The sequence below is a fragment of the Centruroides vittatus genome, unplaced genomic scaffold (genome assembly GCF_030686945.1).
Source record: "Centruroides vittatus isolate TY-2023 unplaced genomic scaffold, ASM3068694v2 contig_854, whole genome shotgun sequence".
Taxonomy (NCBI): domain Eukaryota; kingdom Metazoa; phylum Arthropoda; class Arachnida; order Scorpiones; family Buthidae; genus Centruroides; species Centruroides vittatus.
Window position 1 is genome coordinate 1,831,141 of NW_027122558.1, and position 27,109 is coordinate 1,858,249.

General features: G+C 33.5%; 1 protein-coding gene across 1 annotated transcript in view; it reads left to right on the forward strand.

Annotated features, from left to right (window-relative positions):
- thoc6 (THO complex 6) overlaps positions 1–27,109 on the forward strand; it is a 56,412-nt gene that overhangs the window by 18,389 nt on the left and 10,914 nt on the right. The window contains exons 4-10 of the mRNA XM_067279140.1: positions 4,647–4,698; positions 4,894–4,983; positions 5,069–5,117; positions 16,745–16,822; positions 21,245–21,347; positions 26,896–26,948; positions 27,029–27,097. Of these exons, the coding sequence (XP_067135241.1) occupies positions 4,647–4,698; positions 4,894–4,983; positions 5,069–5,117; positions 16,745–16,822; positions 21,245–21,347; positions 26,896–26,948; positions 27,029–27,097 (494 nt within the window). The remainder of the gene's footprint in view (positions 1–4,646; positions 4,699–4,893; positions 4,984–5,068; positions 5,118–16,744; positions 16,823–21,244; positions 21,348–26,895; positions 26,949–27,028; positions 27,098–27,109) is intronic.

Genomic DNA, 27,109 nt, shown 5'->3' on the forward strand with positions numbered 1-27,109 from the left:
TCTGTTCTTTGACATAAATTTATCATCTCAGTTATGGAAAGGTATTAAAAAACTACTTATAGATATCATAAAAAGAAAAACTGATGGAATGATAAAACAATTAGTATATAATGGAGAAACCTATAACAACGAAGATAATGTCAGAAATATCTTTGCAAATCATTACCACAAAATGGATGATTTTACAACTCAGCAAACTTTAACTTCATTTCAAACAAATTCAATCAGAAGTTTTCTTAACTCTTTTGTTCTTGCAGAATGAACTCCACAAGAAATATATGGCATAATTATAAATCTAAAAAGCAGTATACTGGATGTAGACAAGATTAATATTGAGATATTAAAACAAATAGCTGGCATAATTGTGATAACTTTTTTATATTTAATAAATAAATTGTTTAATACTGGGATTTTTTAATATTATAAGAAAAGAGGAACCAAATTGGCTATTGAAAGTTATAGATCGATTATTATAATTCCAGTTTCGACTAAGATTATTGAAAAAGTTTTTTACACAAAATTCAGCAATTATGTTAGTAAAAATAAAGTAATTCATAATAATCAATACAGTTATAAAAAGAATTTCACTACTGATGCTTTGTTACATTTCAAGCAACTAATTACTATAGAACTTTACAAATCCCACTCAGTTATATCAGTATTTGTTGATCTCTCTAAAGCTTTTCATAATGTCAATCTCAAAAACTAATTGAAAAATATAGGATTGAGAGGTACATCATTGTGCTTGTTATTATCTTATTTGTTAAATCATAAATATTATGGGAAAGTGAACAACTCTGTTTCAAATTCATTTATATTTAACAAAGAAGTCTCTCAAGGGTCCATTTTTGGTCCCTTATTGTTTAATATTTATGTTAATGATAAATCCTCTTATAATTCAGGTTTTTGCTTACATTGTACTGAAAAACAATTTTCCGAATCTTACAAATACAATGTCTCATCTGTTGTGATGTATTGTTTTGTTTCTAATTATTGTATACAGTCATAGTATATTTTGTGTGTATTGTTTTCTATGACTGTTTGATTTGTGTATTGGTAGTATAGTTGCTAGATGAGTAAAAATGTGTGTTAGTGGGCAAGCTTTTGAATTCTCTTGTTTTGGTAAAAAAAAAAACAAAAAGATAATTCAAAGTGATTAATTTTACTCTTCTAAAACCTTTTCCTGTATGATGTCCAATATTTATTAATTTGGCAGATTTAAGAAGTACAACAATTGAATAAAATGACAAGAAGCTCTGAACACATGTGCCACTTTCTTTTCTTAGAATGGTTTCTAGTTGTTGAATCACTAGTTCACATAAGGTGTCTAAAATTAGGCTACCCATAAGTACATCCTTTCCTTGTAGTAAGTTACATTTTCAAATTGAAAGAAGGATGAATGGCAAATGATATCCACTATCTCAAGGACATATAAGTGACACTTTCAGGGTTTTTGATGTTGTTGAACAGGAAATTGTGTAACATACAAAAGCATGATTCTATTTCATATTGATGAGTGTAGTGATTGAAAGTTGCAAATGATAAAATATATTTTTTCCTGCATGGTTAAATTGCAGAAATGTTCCAGCAGGCCTTCTAAGCTGGTTAGTGATTGATTGTAAGTCTGTAGGTTGTTTTAATAAACTTGTTCAGAATTTTTTACTGGCAGATTGTCAGAGACACTGCTTTAATGACCATAGAGAATAATTCAGTACCTGATTTGTGTATTTTTGCAAATGAAAAAATGTGAAACACAATGTGTTTCACACATTCAGTTTTTTTTATAAATTATAATTTTTGTTTTATTGAAAATTTAATAAAAATCACTAAATAAGCAATGTAAAAAAAGGGAAGTCAAATCAGACTAATGAAATGTAAATGTATATCTTTTTTAGTCTTAGATCCCATCACAATGCTGCCCTACAAATAAGTTATACAAATATTCCAAAATCCAAAACGTTTCTTATCTCAAGCACTTTTGATAAAGTATTCTCAACCTTTAATTTTTATTGTAACAGAATTTTTCTAAACAGCTAATAAACAATACAAATGTTCAATCATCTGTCAAGTAATATACTTAAGAAATTTCACTGTCATTTGGCATAAAATTTATTTGTTTAATGAATTAAACAAGTACTTTTTGTCAGATATCATCACACACATTATAAGCAAGGTGATGCGACTCCATGTACGCTATTGGCACTATTCTGGATTGTTCAGTGACAATTGATTATTACTAGATATGCCCACTGTCAGATGGCATTAAAATCTTTTTTTATAAGGCAAGTACTTTCAATGACCGTCATCGAGCTAATGAATGCTTCTAATTTAGAACAGAACATCGCTACGTGCAGTATGACATTCTCAACATACTGTATAAATATTCTAAAAATTTAAATTTTATGATGGAATTTGAAGCTCACAAGTACGAGAAAGAACAAAAATCTACTATATAAAACTGAAAAACTGGGCAGTCTCTGTTATGGTATGCCAAAACTGGCCACTAGGGGCACCCCTAGCTATTATTTAAATTAACAGTAAATTCAGTTTTTTGCGTAACAATATTAAAATAACAATAAATGAGGTTTTTTGTGTTTTTGACAGCGTTTTCATAGGGTATGCCATGAGAAATTCAGTATATTATTATTTTTATTTGTAATATGAATTTATTATTTATACCATGGAATGACACTACTGCTGCTAGAACGCCCACTAGGGGGCGTCGTGGGCTACTAGTCTGAAATAAAAGGCAATTAAAAGCAAAAGGTGCAACAGAACTCAAACATTTTTACAGTATGGGACCAATTGAGTAAGGCCAATAGTTTACATGGAAGTCCAATAAATGAATGCAAAATAAATGCAAATAAATGCTTATAACATGTTTGACCAATAAATGCAACTGTCTCTTTTGCTGATTGGCTGTTTAGAAAAATTTCAATTTGTCGTAAACAATATGAGAATGTGAAAAGAAAGAGAAAGTGAAAAGGGTGTAATATGACAGGTATGACATTCGTGTGGCTGAACAAATGTCTACGGAACTGTTTTCAACCGACCTTATTGATATGATACTGTATATGTTATTATTTTTGCCAATTATGGTCATAAGTGCACATGCTTCCTAGAGACTAATGTGAACAGATGCACTAAGCAAGTTCCTGCAATGGTAAGATAACCAACATAGAAATTTTACCATGTTATAATAAAATTATGCAGTCAAATCAATTTTAAGAACTCAACAGGAAATACAGTAATGGGATTTGGAATTGAGTTGGCTGAGATTGAAGAAACTCTAAGCAAGAAAACCGATTTAAGAATCTACCATTGTTCATTAAGAGAGGTCTTGACATCATCCTTAGTGCATTTCTTGCACATTCATGTCTATAAAAGTGTTCTTCTAAAAGAGAAAATTATAATGAAGTTACATACTTTTTGTACCAGACTACAAAAATTGTTCATTATGATAGAGTTTCTATTTCAGTGAGGTGTTCATTAAGAGAGATTTTAATATATATATATATATATATATATTCATGGATTTTACCAGTGTGGAGCTATTTTATACTTTTAGTTATCGTTTTAGCCGCCATGCATGCTGGCAATCATATTTATATTTGTTTTCTCAAATCATTAAACAGTATCAAATCTGGCCAATCCTTTTGACTACAATTATGGCTTTTCTCAATGGTTTTAATATTAAGATTTACAAATGTTGTATAATATAAAGATTTACATTAAGAAAAAATTATAGAGAGTACAATTCTGATGTTTTGATTTATAGAAAATTAGTAATAATATCAACAAAAACTAGGATGAAATAAATAAAATAAAAATATGTAATTTAAACAAATGCAAAAAGAAAAGGATAAGCATAGAAGAATAGCAGTGGTTTTGAAGTTTATATTAAATGACTGTTGAGATGTGGACTTACATGACATTAAAGTCAAATTTATAGTGTTTGTCCAATTTGCTGATTCTTTCTACATTTCTAGAGCGCAAATATTTTATCATCTTCCCATTATCTATAGCAATGTATTTCTCATACTTCTGTAATATTGCTTCATTTAGTTCTGAAGCTCAATGTTCTCTTAATTGTTCTTCTTAAATATTGGTTTGTTAAGGTTTTACAAATAATAAAAGAGCTATTTGTTCTGAAAATCTGAAGATTCAAAATTAAACTATTTAAAAAAGATATTTCATTTGCAAGTGGTGCTGCTGTAAGAGAGATTTATTTTTTGTTTTTAAAGTTTTTAATTTTGATTCGAAAAATAATTAAAACATTATTTGTAAATTTTTAAAAATTGTTTTAATAGAGCTTAAATGATGACAAAAATACAAAATTAATGTCATTGCATTCATAAATTAATGTTACGCACTTCAATAAGGTGAAAGAAAAATGATCATAATACTAATTATTCTTCTGTGATCATACCAATGTTTCTAACTTTAGATCCCCCCCATAGTTTAATTTTTGAATCTGAAAAGATTTAATTTTGCTTTTTATCATCATTTAAGTTCTAGTTTATGTTGATTTTGGAAAGACATTTATGTCCTAAGAGCAGTTTATTTTTGTATACATTAATTAATAATCTGATATTTCGTATTATGCATTTAAAATTATTTATAAATTTTATTTATTTTTAATACAGCACATAATAGCTCCATCTACGCATTAGCTTCAACAGATAAGTTTTTAATTAGGTAAATAAATGAGATATTTATTCTGTACTATTTTTGTATAAAACTATGAAATAATATCAATGTTTTAATGTATAAATTTCATTTGATTTTATTATATTATGAATTCTTGAATCTTTATTTATTTATAATTATTAAATGATATCAATTTATATACAATTGAATATTTGAAAAGAAAGAAGTTATGTTTACATTTAGTGGTGGGATAGGAAATATATGTGGTTGGAGTTGGAATGATATTAAAAAAAAAGAAGCAAAAGTATTATGGAAATTTACTATTACTCAAGGGTAAGTTTTATTGTGTATCTGAACTTATGATCATAATAAATTTTAATCAATTAAACATTTCATATAATTTTTTATATTTTTAAAGGGAGAGTTTGACTAAGCCAGAAGTTAACAGCATGATTATTAATCCAAAGGTAAAGATTTATAATTTGTAATAATGAAATTTCAAATATTTAAATTTTTCATTGCTTTTCTTAGTTATTGAATTGTAATTTTCAAACAGTTACAGGAAATTTTCTAATTAATGAACTTGAAGGAAACAAATTTTGAGTGTTTGATATAAGGAGAATTTTATGTATGAAGAATAAATAACAAGAAATGTCAGTTATGATATTACAAGTATAAAATGCATTTATTCATAACTTCTTGTTGACATAAAATATATTCCATATATTTTATGTTATATGAATATATGTGAAATATAATATTGCATATTATATTAGCTTAATTTTCTTGAATTAATGATGTTTTCAATGATGAATAGCAATATCCATTAGTTGTAACTTTGTTATCTGGTTAGTTCCAAATAGCAAAGTCACAACTAACAGATACTGTAAAGTACTATTTTAGTTTACAACGATTATCGACTCTACCGTGTCGGAAACAACCGTTAACCTACCGGGTACTTTACTCGGATTCGCGTTAGCGTGCCAGGCCTGGACTTTAAGCGTGCACCGAATTAAATAAAGACAATATTTGTCAATAGAAAAAAACCAAAGATTTAATTAGTCGTTTAGCAATAACTATGTACAATATTTAGTAAAAATCAAACAATAATTTATTCTAAGAAATTCAACAAAGTCAACCCGACAATTCTCGATTCAAATCTATGTCTAACTTAACTCTATTCCCCTTGGGAATCCGACAAAACCAAAAAGCTTAACTTATAACAATAATTCTTATAAACTAGAGATCCTAATCGTCACCTCAATATACTCGGAACCTATTTCCTCAACTCTCAAGACTTTCTCAGACTGTCGATCCAAATTCGAATCACTTCAAATCACCTTGGAACTATTCGAGATCCTATCGGACACCTCTCTATTACTGCTGCGAAGCTCACCAAGCTCGTTGCTATCAGAATTCACCTCTCCGTCTTCACTTGAGACTCGGGATTTATAGTGTGAGGTGACGTCACAATTCTGAATGCGGTCACTCCCCTCATTTACATACTTAAATGCTAACAATAACGTTTTTCATCGTCTGGCAGCCCTTTTTCCGACAGTTTACTCACTAACCTTTTACATTATTTGTTTTTACAATTCTTTCCGGGACGTTTTTATTACTTAAGGTTTAGCGAGTTTTATTTCGTGCTTGTGGGTTCTCCCCCCCCTCTTCTCGGTGCGGACCTATTCTTTGCCGCTCGGGGAGCGAAAATGTGCGTGAGTCTTATGGCGCTTTTCTTTCGTCGGTGAGTTGGGTTTTATTTCTTCTCTTTTTAATTACTGAAGGTGAATGGTGAGGAAACCTTCGTCCTAACAAAACATAAGCCCCAAACAAAAATAGAATAATAAGCAAAATAAAAGTAAAATAAAAATAACGCTCGGACTTGGTTCCTTACACCCCTTCCCCTTTAGAGTAAAGAGAAAGTTATTTCTCTTTTTACTTACTGCCAAAATCCTCCAACTCTTTTTTTTCTTTTAAGTAGTGCGCCTTATTTACAATTGCTGCCAGGTTACAAAGGAATCCGTCCCTTACAATGATTTATCATAAGCGAGAGTGACTCGTTGCTTAGTAACTTTATTCTAACGTAATGATACAATAGAGGGGAAACTGTTGACATGTGCTCATTTCGTGTTCCAAGGTTTGTTGCCATTTTCACGCTCTAATTTGGCGTGAGCAGGGTGAAACGTTAACCCAAAATTTTGTTCTAACGATTATTATCATCTTTCTTACGCTACGGACTGATTGTCGGGTTATAATTTAGCATTGTTAATGGTTTTAGTGTGTGGTTACTCCAGTCCGTCATCGTGAGAAAAACAAACAAAAAAATTTTGTTTTTTATTTTTTTTTTCTTCCCCCCCGTAGCCAAAATCCTTTCCCTTCTAGGGACCCTTGGATTACAATTAATTTGGTCAAGGACCATCTGTAAAGAAAATATATATACCTCTGGTTTCCTTCTCTATCTTTGGGCTCTCGGCTTCCTGGTGAGACCGGCGAGTTGTCTGTAATCCACTCGTTGCATCGGTCGTAATCGTCGTTGGATGACTCCAGACGGTCTGGCTCTGGCGATGGACGGCGCTCGGGTTCCGTGATCCATCGACGATCCCGTAACGGAGTGTGATCCTCTAACGTTGCCCCTATTGGTTGCGAGTAGGGGTGTAGTAGTTTTCCTCTTTGGAAAAAGGGTGTATCGCTTCAGATTAGCGATATGTTGACTTCCGTGGCTGGCCCCAGTGTGGGGATCTTTTATCTCGTAGACTACTGGTGAGATAATCTTAGCGATCTCATAAGGTCCTGACCACTTAGGTGCCAATTTAGCGCTGAAGTGTCGGCTAGAAGAAGAAATAGGGTGAGCTTTTAAAACAACTAATGAACCCACCTTGAATGTATCTGGCCGTCTTCGTGAATTGTAAGCCCTTCTCTGTTTCTGTTGTGCAGTTCGCACGTTGTCTCGGGCTTGTTTTCTTATCTGTTGTAATTCTGCCCATTTTTCTCTAATAGTCGTAGGGCGACTTGGATAAGCCGTTAGACGGTCCCACGGGAGTGCAATCTCTCTCCCGAGATGTAGTTTAGCTGGCGTATATTTCGTCGAATCCTGTTCTGAAGTTCGTAAGGCCAGCGCAAATTCCGATATGTGGGTGTCCCATTCTTTGTGGTTCCTTTCGATGTATGCCGCAATCATCCTACCCAAGGTGCGGTTCGTTCTTTCCGTAAAATTCGACTGAGGGTGATATGGCGTCGTCAGGATATGCTTAATTCCGGTGCGGTTACAAACTTCCGCTAGGAGGTGAGATATGAATTGGGGTCCGTTATCGGATACTAAGATTTTTGGCATGCCATACCTGCAAAAGTATTCTTTATACATACAATTTACCACATTTTCCGCGGTAATCTTCCGCAGGGGAAAAATCTCCACCCACTTACTGAAATAATCCACCATAACAAGAAGATACTGATTACCTTTGTTGGACTTGGGATAGGGTCCCATAATGTCTACGCCTACCTTTTCCCCTGGTTCCGTTATCTCGGGGACTTGCATTAGTCCGGCCGTTTTCTTCTGGTCGAACTTCGTTATCTGGCATGTATGGCATCCTAGTACATATTCTTTTATGTCCTTTCTCATTCCAGGCCAATAGCAACGTTGTTGTATTTTTTTCGTAGTCTTTCGTACACCTAAGTGGCCAGCAGTGGGATGATTGTGTAGTTCTTGTAATACATCCTCCCGTAAGTTGTACGGAATTACTGGTCTGTAACCTCCAGTGTCATCTGTTTTCCGGCTATAATATAAAACATCATTTACTAGCCGGTAATGGGATGACTTACCTACTATTTCTGCTGACATGGCTGGGTCATTTGGTAAGTTCCCAGTCGCTAAGTAATCGTACAGTCCGCTCCACTGTGAATCAGTTCGTTGAGCGTCTATAAGGTCTTTCTCTCGTTCAAATGTTGTTACCGCTAACAATTTTGCGGTTATGTCTGAGTCGTTACTTAGTTGTGGATCTTCCAATGGACGTCTAGATAAAGCGTCTGGCAATTGATTGTCCTTTCCACTTCTATGTTGGATTTGGAAACTAAATTCCTGCAATCTTAATGCCCATCTCATTAACCTACCTGAGAGGGATGTAGAACTATTAAGCCATCGTAATGCAGAATGGTCCGTTACGACGGTGAATTTGGTTCCGTCTAGGTAGATTTTGAACTTCTCTGTAGCCCATACAATGGCTAGACATTCAAGCTCCGTGGCCGTATAGTTCCTTTCGGCTGCGTTTAAAGTACGGCTAGCGTATGCAATGACTTTCTCCTGGCAAAGCACTGCTCCCAGTCCTACCGTGCTAGCGTCTGTATATAACGTATAGGGCACACCTGGCCTAGGAAGCTGCAAAATAGGTGCAGTTATCAACTTACTTTTTAGCTTTTCAAAAGCTTGCCGGCATTCTTCCGTCCACTCCCATCGTTTCCTTTTCCGCCGTAATTGATACAATGGTTCGGCAATAGTTGCGTAGTTAGGTATGAATCTACAGTACCAGCTGCACATTCCTAAAAAGGTGCTAAGATCCTTCGTATTTCTGGGCGTCGGAAACTCTCGAACGGCCCTTACTTTTTCATCTTCCGTCGCAATGCCTTTATTGCTGACTTTAAATCCCAGGTACTGAACGTCTGGGCGGCAAAAGTTACTCTTAGCCAACTTAATGGTTAGTCCTGCAGCTGCCAATCGTTTGAGCACATTGGTCAAATGTTCGATGTGTTCTGTAAAAGTAGATGAGTATATAATAATGTCGTCTAAGTAAACTTGGCAATACTTCCCTTTTTCTTCCTTTAGGACTTTGTCCATTAGTCTTTGGAATGTTGCCGGGGCGTTTTTGAGCCCAAACGGCATGACCAGGAATTCATACAAGCCACTATTCGTAATAAAGCTTGTCTTCGGTCTGTCTTGTTCCTTTAATGGCACTTGCCAGTAACCAGACGATAAGTCCAAGGTAGTTATAAAGTTCGCTTCCTTAAGCGAAGTCAGTAATTCTGAAATAATCGGTAAAGGATATTTATCAGTCACTGTTACCTGATTTAGCTTTCTATAGTCGATACATAATCTCCAATCGCCCGTTTTTTTCTTGACCATGACGACCGGGGATGCCCACGGAGAATTTGATGGTTGGATGATACCATCTCTTAACATTTCCGCTATCTGGCGGTTCATTTCCTTTAACTTTACGTCAGAGTATTTATACGGACGTCCACATACTGGTGTCGCTTTGTCAGTGACGATTTCATGTTCTATCATATTAGTTAGTCCCGGCTTATCTGTAAACAGTTGCGAGTATTGCAATAATACATTTTTCAAAGTTACTAACCTTTCACCACTTAAAGTGGTTTGGAGTTCGTCCCACTTAGGTGAAATTCTCTCTTTGGGATGACTTACGTCCAAAGAAATTGTCAAATTTTTAAAGTCCATTGTTATTCTATGATTCTTGGCGAAATCACGCCCTAGTAAGCATGGCATTATAAGTCCTTTTACTACTACGCACGCTTGTCGAAGGGTAACACTTCCAATCTGGATTTTTGCCAGGAATTTTCCAATGGAGGTTCCTTTTCCTCCTTCAATGGCTAACTTAAAATTCGGTCCTGCTTGTAACCGAATATTTCTATTCTGAAAAGAAATTCTCCTCCACACTAACTCATTGATTAAAGTAAAGTCAGAACCCGTATCAATCCGGGCTGAGGTTAGTACTCCATTAATAAAAATATTTACCTCAGGCAACTTGGAGGCTTCACTCACGATTAGTCCTACGGTGGAGGTATTTGGATCCATATTGGAGACAGGATCCTCCCCTCGCTGTCTCCAGTTTAGTTTAAAGGTTTTCTTTTTCCATTACCCTTCCTTTTCCAGGTTACTTTTCGTTCGGGACTATTGGGCGTCTTGACATTTGTTTGATCATTTTGTCCTTTCCCTTTTGGACAATTCCTCGAAAAATGTCCCACCTCACCACATGAATAACAGGTCATGGGTGACTTTGCCGGTGCAAAAGTTTTCGGCTCTAGCTGCTTACTTACTTTTCGACAGTCCTTAATCTGCTTTGCACTGTCAGGAGAACCTTGGTCGTTTCGTCTAAATTCGTACTCTTTCGCAGTACGTACTAACTCGTTTAATGAATAAGAACGGCGATTTTCCAGATACTCACGTAACGGAAGAGGCATCTGGGCAACTACACATTGTATAATTTCCTCATCTCGAGCTAAAGGTCTCCACGTGCGGTATAGCTGTACTGTGGTCCATATAAACTGCTCGACTCCATTGGTTCCTGTGTATTGTCGACTAAATAGTTCTTTAGCGACAGCTACTTCGTCAGCTAAAGGAGCGTAAAGATCCAGAAAAGATCGCTTAAACAACGGCCAACTGTTGCCGATTCGGTGGCGTCCTTCATTCTTCCACCACATTGCTGGGCTACCGCGAAGACAACTAGCGGCAGTATCAACCCATCTAGTGTTCGGTATTTGGTTTACCAGGAAATGCTGTTCGAGGTCCTGCAAGAAATCATTAGCAGTTAATGCTGACCTACCGTTAAATTGGATGGCTGGCGGCGGCGGTGCAGTCTGAAGCCAGACCATCGATGCATTAGATGTAGGCACTTCCTGTCTCGGAGTAGAAGTTTCGGGCCGTACAGCACTTGTAACGTTCGGTGTTGTTGGCTCTACAATTCCAGACGTGACACATGAAGTCAGATGAGTCACGGCGTTTGACAAGGATGACACTTGTTGCAACAGTACTGACAATTGTTGTTGCAACTGGTTATATTCGGCTCGGGTGACTGGTGCACTATCTTCCATTTTTTTTTTTGAGATTACGAGGTGTTATTCCTCTAAGCTAAAGTCAAGATCAACAAAGAAAGCAACAAAGTCTAATATTAACCTTTAGAGTCCCTGTTCGGGCGCCAGTTGTAAAGTACTATTTTAGTTTACAACGATTATCGACTCTACCGTGTCGGAAACAACCGTTAACCTACCGGGTACTTTACTCGGATTCGCGTTAGCGTGCCAGGCCTGGACTTTAAGCGTGCACCGAATTAAATAAAGACAATATTTGTCAATAGAAAAAAACCAAAGATTTAATTAGTCGTTTAGCAATAACTATGTACAATATTTAGTAAAAATCAAACAATAATTTATTCTAAGAAATTCAACAAAGTCAACCCGACAATTCTCGATTCAAATCTATGTCTAACTTAACCTATTCCCCTTGGGAATCCGACAAAACCAAAAAGCTTAACTTATAACAATAATTCTTATAAACTAGAGATCCTAATCGTCACCTCAATATACTCGGAACCTATTTCCTCAACTCTCAAGACTTTCTCAGACTGTCGATCCAAATTCGAATCACTTCAAATCACCTTGGAACTATTCGAGATCCTATCGGACACCTCTCTATTACTGCTGCGAAGCTCACCAAGCTCGTTGCTATCAGAATTCACCTCTCCGTCTTCACTTGAGACTCGGGATTTATAGTGTGAGGTGACGTCACAATTCTGAATGCGGTCACTCCCCTCATTTACATACTTAAATGCTAACAATAACGTTTTTCATCGTCTGGCAGCCCTTTTTCCGACAGTTTACTCACTAACCTTTTACATTATTTGTTTTTACAATTCTTTCCGGGACGTTTTTATTACTTAAGGTTTAGCGAGTTTTATTTCGTGCTTGTAGGTTCTCCCCCCCTCTTCTCGGTGCGGACCTATTCTTTGCCGCTCGGGGAGCGAAAATGTGCGTGAGTCTTATGGCGCTTTTGTTTCGTCGGTGAGTTGGGTTTTATTTCTTCTCTTTTTAATTACTGAAGGTGAATGGTGAGGAAACCTTCGTCCTAACAAAACATAAGCCCCAAACAAAAATAGAATAATAAGCAAAATAAAAGTAAAATAAAAATAACGCTCGGACTTGGTTCCTTACAATACTGCTGTTCGTCATTGAAAACAATAATATTACATGTGGCAGATCTGCTACAGTGTGCAATACTGCAGAAGAAAGCAATGTACAATATGAGATAGGTACAGTAATTGAGTTTGTATGACAAATTTTCTCAGAAGTTCTTTAGCCCATCATTGTGACCATCAAAAATGAATTCCAACATTTGGAAAGCACTTGCTGTTAATGCAGCTGTTAACAAAATCTGATAAATGCATGAAAATTATCAACCCAAAGTGTGAGGTTAGTTGCATTTTTCATGTAATGCATCTGTCACTGAGCATGTAGGATGTTATGGCGGAAAGATAACTGAATGGCCGAGATGGAGAGCCTTAGGGTTGGCTTTGTTAATTAAATTAGTTTTGTTGTATCTAGTTGTATTTAGAGATTAAAGGTGATTTCTAAAATACTGAGCTCGACTAACGAATGAACATCACACAAAGTAATGTGATTAGTCAAATATTTGTAGATTTTTACTGCAGCAGTTAAGTTGAGTTGAGGTAGACTTGAAGCAGCCATATTTTTCCTGTCTAGGAATGGTCAGAACTTCTCTTTTGGTGTTATTGGCATATTTTCTGCTGCACTTCTGAACGAATGGAAACAAGCTGTACATAGTATACTCTTAGAAATAAACTTACGTAAGGTGCGGCCAAAACTAAAAATACTAAAAAACAAAAAATGACACTCTCTTAAAGTTGCATTTCCATTATAAACTGTTTGTGTCAAATTTGTAAAATGTTGCCAGAAATTGGCTGAGGCTCATGCAGATGCTTATTGAAAGTTGCAAAAAGTTGTTGTTTTGTCACAAAAAAAGTTACCTTTTCAACATATAGACAACTCAGAAACTGGATAATATTGTAGAAACATAAAATAGAACCAACACTCCAGCAGAAAATGATTTGATTTGAAAAATATGTAATGAGAAAAAATAAATGTTTTCAATAGCTTTAAGCTATTTTCATAAGGTTACATAAGTAGAGTTAGAAAAAAGAACGTAGGGAATTCGAATGCTGTTTTTTAAAGGAAGAAGAGCCATCTGACTGGACGCCAGTTAGTGCCACTTGGTGGAAATTAGTACTGACCTTCAAAGAAGGATCTCCCGGTTTCAAAAAGGGTGTTATGTAGTTTATGGCCACATTTTTCTTACAAGCTTTTTAAATTGCTAGCTTCTCAAGGTGTATCTAAAAATAGAAGTTGGATGTACGTGGTACGATTCAAAAGTTCAGGGAATGCAGTAATCTACGACAACAAAAGCATGTATTTGAAGTTACAGCGTATGAAATGGATTCTACCAAACCATTTCTACGTGTTCAGATTAATTTCACCCATGTCATGTGATTAAACCGCAAGCGCTGCTGTTTTTTTCCGGAGATCAGTTACCTTTGTCGCTGTACGTAATCAAAGTGGAGTTTCAAGAACAACCTCCAACATTAAATTTTGTCAGCGTTTAGGTAAAACACCTATGGAGATTTTAAAATTGCTAAGAAAGGTGTACGGTGATTCTACGGTGAAAGGTCACGGTGAAGTCGAAATGTTGGAGGTTGTTCTTGAAACTCCACTTTGATTACGTTGCAGAACAAAGGTAACTATCTCCAGAAAAAAACAGCAGCGCTCGCGGTTTAATCACATGACATGGGTGAAATTAACCTGAACACGTAGAAATGGTTTGGTAAAATCCATTTCATACGCTGTAACTTCAAATACATGCTTTTGTTGTCGTAGATTACTGCATTCCCCGAACTTTTGGATTGTACCACGTATAACCTCAGAATGGCATTGCATAAGGAAGTCCAGTTTGGCTGAAGTTTGACATATTTGAACCACTAGTTGCCTATATTCTTTGGTTGGTGAAGCTGTAACCAACATATAAACAATTTAGAAACTGGATAAATGAGATGGCTTTTCTTCCTTTAAAAAAAGGGCATTTGATTTCCCTATGCTTTTTTTTAATCCTACTTATGTAATGTGACAATGATAGCTTAAAGCAATCAAAAATGTTTGTTTTTCTCATTAAAATTTTCATTTTCTGTTGGAGTTTTGGTTTTTACTTTGTGTTTTTATAATAGCTTTTCTTTCTAAAACTAAAGCTAAGTTTAAAACTTTGGCTTTCAATTAACAGGTGTTAGCTTTAAATATCAGAAATCTTAGTTAGGGATAAAAGTTTGGAAATAAATATTTTTAATATACAAAAAATTGCAACATTGATGTAAAAACTGCCATAAATTGAACTACTTTCAAATTGCTGAGAAACCACAGCATCTGGCAAATTATGGATGGTGTCTATTTGACATCATCCATAATTTTTGAGGTAGTAATGCTTGTAGTTGTCCTAATCTTCTTTTCAAATGGTTATTTTTGACATAGTCTGCTACAATGTAAATGGCTGGAGTTTGAAATAAAAGAAATTTTACCAAAAAAATTTGAAATTTGTTTGTTATTTTGTTATATGGCATAATAGATCTTATATGTTTGTATATTGCATTTGCCAGAGATTGTGAATTGTTTCATATAGGAAGAAGTTTTTTATAAGAAGAATTTGGAATTAGAGAATTTCCTCTACATACTTTTAATAATGTAGATTATGACAATATCTTTAAAAGAGATTATTATTATAGACCAAATATTTAATAAGGAAATGGACTATTTGTAGAAAAAAGCATTTGTTTATATATTTATGATATTTGTATGAAATTCTTGATTAACAGTGCAGATCTTCACTTCTTCACTTTTCTTATGATAGCTATAAGTAGACTTTTGTTATTCATCTTTCCATCATCCGTTAATCTTCCTTCAGTTTGCTTCAAACATATATATTTTTTTTTTTTTTGCCTTTTTTCATTTATATTTTATTTCTGTATATCTTATCATCTGACTTTTAAATTTTAGATATTATTAATGGTGACATAAGTTTAGATTATAATGAATTATTATATCTGTTCTTATCCATCAGTTAAAAAGTTAGGTTCAAGATTTGAAGTTTTAAAATGGCATTTGCTAAATTTAATGCTATTGGTAAACAGAAATCAGTTTTCTGGGTGTGAAATAAACAGATAAAAATATTCACATTCAAGATAGAGACTCATTTTTTTAAATGTTTTTCACATTACAAAATGTCTTCTTCAGGACCACTTTGTAAATAAAACACAAATCACATGCAAAAATGGAGATTTAAATATAAATAAAAAATTATATTTACATTTGAAATATACATGTTGTTTTTAGTTCTAGTCAACTTTAAACCTCCAAGAAGCATTCCTTGTCCATGTTTATTTTTTGAGTTTAAGGCTCCCAAACACAATTGGCTACTTCAACTCCTTGTTAAAAAGCACACCCCAGTATAATTTTGAAAAAACTTTGTCCAAATTCCCATGATCTCTTTTAAACAATCATCCTTACAGTTGTTCTTTATCACAACAAGCACAAATTAACATACTTTAAATAATTTACTCATATCAAGTTACAGATTTTTAAAAATTGATGTTAATATTAAAATGCTTCCCTCAAGAAGCCAACAAGAAATGTTTTGTCCTGATCTAGGATCACTTCAGCTTACAATTTGTATAAAAAGAATATAAACATTGTTTTTCTTTAAAATTAACTTAAGTTTGAATGTTGAAATTTAGCATAACATTAAACATTATAAACTTCAATTAAATTACCAACAAATGCTTAATGGAGTATAAGGAGATGTATTTTTAACAGTAATGCACTGAACAAGTTTGTTAGGAATTGTATGCAAATTACATTTTCTTTAATATTCTGTCAACAGCAATGAAAGTGTATTAATTGCTTCTTGTTCTTATTTTAAGTATTTTAGAAAATGTTCATAAGAACCTTACTTTATTTAACGACTTGTTAAATCAATATTTTAAATACCAGACAGATTTGTGATACAATAAACATCTGAAAATAATTGTCGTCTTCTAGTTTATGTGCATTTCTTCTCCTTCATGTAACAAGTCCTTAAATAAATAAAATTTTCATCAATATTTTTTAGCAATAAAAGTGTTGTTATGATATACATATAGTATTACTGTATAATATGAGATTGGTTAATCAGATTTAAGTGAAAAAACATTTACTTATTTAGATAATTAATAACTGTTTATAAAATAATAATTATTATATATATATATATTTTCAGAATGGTCAAATGCTATTATATGCTGGTTGTGGTGATAACAAAATATATGTATGGGATTTGGAGCATGGTTCTTTACTGGTATGTAGCAATAACATTTTTATTAAATGTTATTAAAAGAGATACAGTGGTTAAAGTACTCTGTGAACTTTATTTTTACTTTTCTGGCTCTGTTATATGATATATAACAGAGGGAAAGTATTACAATAAGTCAAAAAATTACCCTCCAATATTTTTACATTTTTGGACTCAGGACCTTGAAATGTCAAGAAATTCAAAAAACTTTGGGGTGTTTTTTTCTTTATATATGAATGTTAGTGTGTATATGGGGTGGTATGATTTTGTTCACCCTGTTTGAAGCTTAATTAACTCCTGTGTTTTTTGTCAAAAATTTCTGAAATTTTGCAGGGAGGTTTGTGTATTACGGGGTTGACGCTATTAAATATTAGTGGTTGAAAGTCAGTGGGGTGGGGAGATAAAGAGAGATTGTTTCTTGTATCTCGAGTAAGGTCAGACTTAATGACAATTTTACCTGTTATTAACATTTACAATTTTTTTATGAAACCTATCCCTCAAAGTTAACTTTTTTGCCATTTTATAATAATTAAAAATATAAAAATTTTTAAAATAAAATATTATAACATGGCATCATGAAAAGTTTTTTGGAAAGTTAAGCAACTCATTGCTGGATTTTTAATATCTGTTATTTAAATGTGATACAATATTGTTAATTAATAAAATTGAATACTATAGCATATACATTGAGAAGTATAAAGAATAAAAATACAGAAAAATGAGAATATAAGATAAACTAAATAAACAACACAATAAAAAGAGGGGAAATACTCTGAATGGAGAGAGGAAAGGTGTGAAGGTCACCCAATATGCAACTCATAGCAAACCTTATAAGTAACTGAAAGGACTTTTATTTAATTTAGTTATTTATTCATTTTATATTTGTATTTGTCATATTTTTATTATTTTGTTTTAATTTTTTTAAATTAAATTAATTTGCCTTTGCAATTCCAATGCATTTATATTATATTCTAATTTTTCATTTTATTTGATTCTGTATTTTACCTGAAGGTTGTCTTTAAAAAAAGGCTGAAAACGTTTATAATTAATCAGTTTTGTTGCTAACAAAGGCTTTTGTGTGAATTTTGAATACCCACAGTTGCAGTTTATATTTGGCAGGAATCTTTGAAATAATCCATGACTGGAGGTAAAAATTTAGACAATTCCTCAAAAATACTGACAACTTTGTATGTTGGAACAAATGTAAAAGCTGGGACCATTCTTAATTTCAGTACAAAGTCGGAATCTTCTTGATAGTTATAAATAAATAACTTTTGATGTCAAAAGGAAGCTTAAGTGATAATTAATCTGGCACCTGTTTTGCTTATTTAGATTATAACGAATTTATTGTTTCACTTGCAGTGGTAGTTTCAAGGACAATGGTAGGAATAAAATACTGTATTTTGTTGCAAAAAAGAATTGCAATTGCAATTTATAAGTTAAAATTTATTGACTGAAGTAGTTTTAAAATTTTGGGGACCAAAAACAAATGCAATATTTTCAAATCTGTGATATAATGAGGGGCTACTACAGTGGCGTGCCATGACATTTGATGACAGGGAAGCTGTGTTTCTGTAAGAAGCCGACTTCCAGGGGCAATCAGTTAATTGCGCGTCAGTGATGGCCTAGGGTTCATTCGTACGTGCGTGGTGGCGGAAGAGACGTACATGACATAAACCGACAAAAAAGAAACATAAAATAAACATATACTATGTACAAAATAGTTTGCTTTATAACAATCAGCCGTTTGGACATCGTGGGCGTCGATGTGGTTCTTCGATGGTCGATCGAAGGTAGCTCTGAGACAGTGGCGTTGACAAGTCTGTAGGGCACGGAAAGACATCCTTTGTTGGTGTCGGGGACACGGTCTAAGTCCAAAGTGGCATGGGTTACACATTGGAACAATAGACGAAAAACTGGTTTTTTTTTTTTTTTTTTTTTTTGCACGTTGACTCACGGCGTTTTGGTGCCAGGTGTCCTTGATTGTCGGAGATTATATCAATCTCCGTTCTTTCTTTCGTCCATTTTGATTGGTCGTTCTCCCTCAATCACGCTTCCTGAGTGGTTGGTCTCTCGTTAGTTATAACGCAATTTATAAGTTAAAATTTACCACTTACCCGGAGCGCGAGAAAAGTCAAAATCGAAGATGAATTCGATCTTCCACCGATCATACGACGACTTCCTTCCGTGATTTATGGTTTCTGCCTGGCAGTTTGATATAAATAATGGGTGTCCGACTACAAACGACTTTTACCTATGTATTTTTAAAATAATAAAGTTTTCTCTAAATTAACCGTTTTTTCGCGTCTTTCGTGACGGGTCAGACCTGTCCAGAACCTCACATTTCCATAAAAGTTTTAAACAAATACTGGAAATGACAAAAATAAACAATTTATGTATTTTAGTTTTAAAATACAAATAATACATACATAATACAAGTTGATACGATACAAACAATGATAGAAAATCTTGTTTTCTAATTTTTTATAAACTAACTCTATTCGGCGATTTTTTTCCGCAAAGTCGTTAATTACTTTATCATAAAAGTCGTTGGTCATCGACTCCATCAACGTATTTGAAAGCAACGCTAACGATGACAATTTTTCCTCCGACCGAGTGTTTCTGGCCAATGTATGAATTTGCTTCATGGTCGAAAAACTGCGCTCAGCAGACCCACCGGTAGATGGTACCGTAAATATTAATGATATTAAATCATATAATTCTTTTGGTACGTCTTTGTTCGGATCGACATTAATTATAATATGTTTCATGTTTAAGAGTTACTTGTCAATATAGTCCGGACACGAATATAAATATTGCGATTCGCTACGTAATTTAGATAAATCAAAAAATTTCCCATAAAATTTACTTAATTTAAAGAATTAAAACAAGCTTGGAAAAATTGTTTTTCATAATATTAGAATTATTAGCATCTAAAAGTGATAAAAATTCTAAAGATTTTATGTCTGAAAATCTGTCAATATAATTATAGTATAATTAAAAGAAAATTATAATCAAATATAACTTTGCAAAAAAACGTACATAAAAGTAACATTGAATATTCTTTACTTTGTAAATCTTAAACAATTCATTTAGTCAGATAGCTCCCTACCAGTGGCTAAGGTATGGAATCGTTGGAAGCGTTACACGTATGTAGTTTCCACCAGCTAAACCAGCTGAGGTTGGTGCTCTGTAAAGCGCATGTGCCAATGCCCTCTGGCTGCTTTACACCATTCAGTTATTCTCGCCGTGGAAGCTGTCTCGTAAGCACTTCCATTCCGCCACTGATATTCGAATATACAATAGCAATCTTATCGTTTTCTTCACGTGTAGTATAGAAATTTGTAATAAGATACATAATGCAGTTATAATAAAATATTAATTTTAATTAATTCAAAGTATGTTAAAATATGAAAATTTATATTTTAGAAACTACAAGGGAAGGTCATTGGAAGGTGGAAGTGGCGCTTCCACTGCTTCCAATGACGGCACACCACTGGGCTACTGTATTATCATTTATGTCTTTAATGTTAAATTTGTATTTCGCTGATTCCTTTTTATCAACAGTAACTTTGTGTTCTCTATGCTCTGCATTCAAAACTTTTATTATTATAATAATTTGAAAGAGTTAAATCTCAAATCTTCTCAATTTATGAAGATTAAAATTTCTTCAATCATGTTCCATATGGAGTCTGTTCATTTTTACATAATTATTATGCTATTACATTTCCTATGCTGTCCATTACAGTCTGTTCTGGACAGACTGTAATGGACAGCATAGGAAACATCAACTGGAAGAAAGTTGCAGTTGTAGTGTTATCTTCAGAATTTTCTTGGCTGGGTGGTCAATGAAAACTGTTGAGCGGACTCCCTCCCATAAATAACCTTATCTTGTTTTGAGCAAGATTATTGCCATCAGCTTTTGCATCCAGTTTGAAATTGGTAGTAATGTTGTTTTAGAATTGCTATTGTTAATTTGATTACTTTTTTTTTTTTTTTAAGAGACTAAGTACATTAGTCTGATTTAACTTTTTTTTTATCTTCTTGGATACAGTGCACATTTTAAGTATTGTTCTTGCTTCAATTCTTCATCTTTGGATAATTTTGACTTTATTCATTTGTAATTCAGATAAAATGTTTTTTGTACACTTAAAGTTCAAAATTAATAGATTGTTACTTGCTTTAATCAAAAGGCTTGAATAAAGCAAGCATTACCAAGTTAGGCTAATGTTTGCTTTATTTCTGGCTAGTTAATCCTAGTTCTATTCAATTCAAGCACTTTAGCTGTAACACATATAAAGATTAGATTATTAGGAAATAAAATTTGATGACTAGTAATAATAAATATATACATTTTTTTAATATATGAATTTGTTCATGTATTACTTGAAGATAACTTTATTATTATTTATAAATTTATTTAAACAGAGAACTTTTGAAGGCCATACTGATTACATTCAGTGTGTGACATTATCCAGCACAGGTCAAGAATGTCTTTCTGGAAGTGAAGATGGTTCAGTTAGACTCTGGGGTAATATGCTTAATAAATTATTATTATTATTATTGTGTTGCAAATGTCTTGCTCGTCTGATACTTGTGCCACGTGCTACGCCGGACTGAAGTCAAAGCATAGCTACCAAAACAAGTGTAACAATAAGCTGTGTTATTGGTGTGTCAACATCTAGAAACTTCCTAACAATGTGACAAGTGTTCAATAAAAAGATATACATGCACTACAGCTTCCTGTAGTGTCATATATATGTTTTTATTCAAATTTAATGTTCCTAGACTTTTTTGTAGTGTATGTGGTATAACACCAATTGAAAACAGGACAATAGGTACAGTACAATAAATATCTTATCACATCTTATTACTCTTCACATCTGTCTTATTTCTTGAGTGAATGGAGTGTTAATTTTTTCAATGTGGGCAATTTTTATGTTACAAGCGTTTGGAACAGAGATGTCTATTATATAAGTGATCTTCCTGCATTTTTTGACGAGAGTGATGTCAGGTCTATTGTGATGAATTGTTTTATCTGTGATTATGGCTCTGTTTTAGTATATTTTGTGTGTCATTTTGTAATACTGCCTGTGGAGTATATTTGTAGTATAGTACCTGGGTATTTAATAATCTGTTTGTGTGCAAGTTCTTGGTGTTTTGTATTTGCTATTTAATTATACGTCTGTAAATTGTCTGTTCGTACTAAGAGCTTGTAACTAGAAATTATATGTTGTATTGTTTTAGGCAGAATGTGGCATTTTCTGAAAGAGTCATTTGTTAGTAATGTATCCTTCATGATGTGTTGTTTATAACTTTTAGTGTTTATGGCCTGACCTTGAATGCCAACCATAAACCCCCTCAGTTTCTCCAAACAGGAAGTCCCTAGTCTGCTAGTAGTTTCAAACAGTTTTGTCAACAAAATCCTAGGCCTTGTCATAGGGATGTCTGCCATGGAGTGCCTTTTGAGCCCACAATTACTTAATGATGTCTATGCTTTTTATATGTTGTGTTGTGTCCATATGAAGTGAGTGCAAGCTTAATGGTGTATTATTTGTGTCTGCTAGAGTTACTGCTTTATGTAAGTTTGATTTTTCTTGTTTTTTGTAGAAATATTCTTGCAGTGTTTGTATTTGTTTGTAGTGTAGTAACTTTATCAATCAGGCCATGTCCACCATCATTATGTGGAAGGGTTAATCCTTCTATGTCCTATTTAAAATGATAATTTTTATGCTTAGTATTGTTTCTGTTTTCATTTGGAGCTGCTCAAGATCTGTGCAAGTCAAATGTATAACTCCAAAAGAATATGTGAGTACTGGGACAACATATGTGTTTATTGCTTTAAACAAAAAATGAAGAGCAATAGAAACTGGTAGTATAAAAGAACACCAGTAAGACAAAAGCTATCAGGATTTACAGAAAGAAGGTGAAACAAGTAAGAAATTTTACCTATTTAGGGAATGAAATCACAGAGGATAACAGATGTATAAAGGAGGTCAAAAAAGGTTAGGACTCATGAAACAAGTTTTCCAAAGCAAAAGAAATCTGCTAACATCAAAACACCTAAGTTTGGAAGCAAAGAAAACATTTACTAAGACATTTCTGTGGAGAATTTTGCTGCACGGAAGTGAATGTTGGACATTAGGAAATCAAGAGATGACCCATCTGGAGGCAGCAGAAATATGGATATGGAGGAGAGTAAACAAAAGCTGAAATGAACTGAAAACAAATGAAACAATTCTGAACAAATGTGAAACTTCGGAAGTGGGCCTAGAATATGTGCACAAAGAAAAAGGATTTTAATTTTGTATAGAATGGGTTGCCAATCTTTTTTATACTGTGACTCCCTTTACAGGCTGTAATTTTTTCGTGACACCCTTCTAAAAGAAGATACAGTAGAGAACCGAAAATCAGAATCAATTGGGGACTGGGGTTGTTCAGATTAGTGATTTGTTCCGATTACCGATTATGTACGAATAAATATATTAACCTGTCTGATGTTCAAATTTTTCTCCGTTGCGTGTCGCTTCGTGTTGAATTTTCGTCGATTTTAAGCCTAACGAAAATTTTTATAATAATAATCAAGACTATTGTATCGTTAAAAATTATTTCTTCATTTTGTACAAACAAAATAAATATATTGAAGAATATAAAAACATGAAAATTATACTTTAGAAGTAAATTTAGTATCAAAAACATTCGATTCAGCACGACACAGTCTGACTGAAAATCGTTCCGATTACCGGCGATTCCGATTACCGGGGTTCCGATTAACGAGTCTCTACTGTACTTACGTGTAGCTCTAGCAGACATTAAAATTACTTTATTATTCAAAGAAAACTCCAAAGAATATAGAATCTTAATAATTATTATTTATTAGATAACAGTACATTTAATGAGAAGGATGAGCTTCTTTTCTGAGCATAACTTCTCAAATTGGAGCTGAAGTTTTGAAATGGCTACTCTTCTTTGTACTCTTTCCTGAGTCTTCGACATGTTTTCTATTTATTTGAATAAAGTTATCCATTTTACGATGCATAAATTAAATACAACACACTTGAAATCAAAACACTGATTTATCAACGCTTATAATCAAAGAAAACAAAAGACTGAACGAAAGAACAAGAAAATGGAAAATCAGGGTGATGAGACACATGCACCACGCACTCACTCATTACGTCGCGTGCAGGTGACCTGTGGGTATCGTCTCGCAACTTCCCTAGGATAGTGTCGCAACACACAGTTTGCGAATCCCTGGTATAGAAGAAAATAATTATAACAATAATTAAATGTTGTAAAAAGAAACTGTCAAACGAAAAAAAGGGGGGAAATGAAAAATGAATATTTTATGTCCATAAAAGGACATGTCTGTAGAAATTTCAAAGAAAGTCAAACTACTCAGGTTAAAACAATAGATGCATTTGAGTACTAAGATCAAACCTTTTCGATAGGAATCGAATTGTCAGTAGGTGTTGACTCATCCCACGATCTGGGTTCCGATCTCGTTACAATTTGTAATGATGGGGGACCAGTTGGAGAGCAGGGGCAAGTTAGCATCGACCTATTAGAATGTTTGATCTGGGACACAGAAGGAACTTATAAAAACCATGCGAAAAAAGGATGTGACGTTTTTTGGTTCTTGGTTTGTGGTATGCCTCCACAGGTTTTTGTGCTCCTGGGATTCCATAAAGAAAACTGTTTCAACATCCCAAGATTTGGTCTTCGCTCTACTGTTTCTTCAAGAATCATCAGGAAGTTGCCTAGTTGCCGGAAGTTACCTTTTCAAGTTGTGCCGAGTGCCCCAGGGCCGTTGCTCTCAACCTCTTGATCATCGGAACATCTGACCTTTTCGTACAGACTTGTTTCCACCTCTGGATAGGCATTATGCCTTATTACAAAGATAGTTGTAAGAAATTTTTATTTTTATTAAACGGTTTGACAATAAAGAGCCTGTCTCTGGGAGTTTTTCCTACACCCACACATTAGTCGTGATCGCGCAACAATTCTGACTAACGCAGTCGGTCGGCAAAGAAAAGTTAATGTAGAAAATAAGAAAAAGAAAAATCAAATTTATAGGTCATATTATTAGGCACAATAATTTCCTGTAAATTATCCTTGAAGGAAAAATTCTTGGAAAGACAGGAAGAGGAAGATCAAAGAAAAAGTATCTGGAAGAGGTCAATATCTTTGTAGTGTTTCAAAATTATTATGAACTGAAAGGAACTGCAATGGACAGAGAGCATTGGTTTGCAGCAACAAGGCAAAACCTTTAGTCACAGATAGATATATTGAAACTTAAAGATTGTGTATTTATAGTATATTTTATTCCAGTTTTTGTTTTATTTTACTAGTATATATTCTTTCTTTGAACTGTAAAGTTACTCTCCTCTCCCCTCCTTAGATCACACCTTTTTCATACATGTATTGCAATCCCCCATTGTTTCAACAGCTATGGGATTGTTAGCCTGAGCATGCCCATTCAACATGGGCAAAAACATTAACACTTTCCAATTTTTTTGCTGGTTATTTGGTTCTTTATATTTGAATCAAGTTTATCCAGTTTTATGAGTGGTTGTATTTTGTGGTATATATTGTATGATCTAATGTTTAAATCCATTTTACAAAGATACAAAAGCCCATTTACACCTAGTAATCTAGGGTTCTGTTACACTTTTTAAATTCTACATTTTAGGCTCTTTCACTTCTGGTTTTTTCCTTTTAGGTAAGAATAAATAAATTTAAATAGGTAATATATAACTTGATAATTAGTCAAGTAACAGATAGTCAAGTATTTGAAAGTCATCTTGATTTAGTATCAGGTGTTTGATAATTGAATTTGATACTTTAGTATTTCCAGTCTTTAGTAACTAAGATTGTAGTTATTAAGGAAAATTCTTAGGGAAAGTATGTATTTCTGGAACATAAATAAAATGGTAATAATTTCAGAAACTATATAAAGTTAAACTAATCATATTAAAAAACGTTAGACTAATCATATTTTGGATGAAAAATGTAACAAAATAACACAGTGGTTCCCAAACTTTTTTGATTCTCAGCTCCCTTACTAAATGCAGATTTTCCTAAGCCACCCTATGTCAAATTCTAACAAGTACGTACATTAAATTCTAACATTATAAAAATTTTATAACATTTCATGGCGCCACTGTGAGGAAGCTGCGGCGCACACTTTGGGAACTGCTGAAATAACATATTACAGTTTGTCATTCTGGTACTGATATTTTACAAGAAATTATAAAATATCAGTAGCAGATTACAGATATAACCAGCTGGAATATTCCAATACAGTCCACTAGCAGATAGCATGAAAAGGATCAATAGCCAATACATGTACTATCAGTTACTCAGTAAAAACATTTATGTATATTTAATCACCATATATGCATAATTAGGGTTGTCAGATATTCCAGTTTTCTGGAATTATCCAGATTTTTTCTGACTGCTCTCTAACAATAGGAGAACTTTATTATAACAACTGTTTCTACAGTAAAGTATCTTTTTATTTTTCCATATTTAAATGCATTTTTGTCACTGGCAGAGTAAAAATACATATCTTACATTTCCTGGAATTCAACCATTCCAGTATGTTTTGGGAATAACTCTTTTGTCTTAGATTTTATCCCCAAGTATCTTGCAACCCTATGCTTACCATTAGTAATTTTTTCAGGAAAAGGACACACTGCATATAATGTTATATCAAAATATTCACCTGTTACTGATATTATACTTATATTTAGGTACATATAATATTATTAACAGCTAAATATTTAATATATAAACTTTAGTTGTTAATAATAGTGAGGTTGAGGCCGAAGTTTTAAACGTAAAAATGTGTACGTCGGACGTCCAACGCCACTTTCCTAAAAGTTTGACAATGGTGTTTGGAAAATCAGTGGAATCGTGCTCGACATTCTAAACGCCATTGTCAAACTTCTAGGCTTACAGGAAAGTGGCACTGAACGTTCGACGTACACGTTTTTGTGTTTTAAACTTCGGCCTCAACCTCGCTATTAACTAAAATTTTTCATTTAAAGAATATAATTTTAAAAATAAATTTTCAGATGCAAGGAAAAATGGAAAAGCTGCGCAGTGTGTGGAACCATACAAATATGAGGTTTGTTGTAAAGCAAGTAACATTAAAATGAAATTTTAATGGTCATATTAAAAGATACAATGCTATGCTTCTTTTTTTAGAATTTACATAGGCCTCGCTTTGGCAAGTGGATTGGATGTGTTGCACTTGATAATAATGATGATTGGATGGTAAGTTTTTCT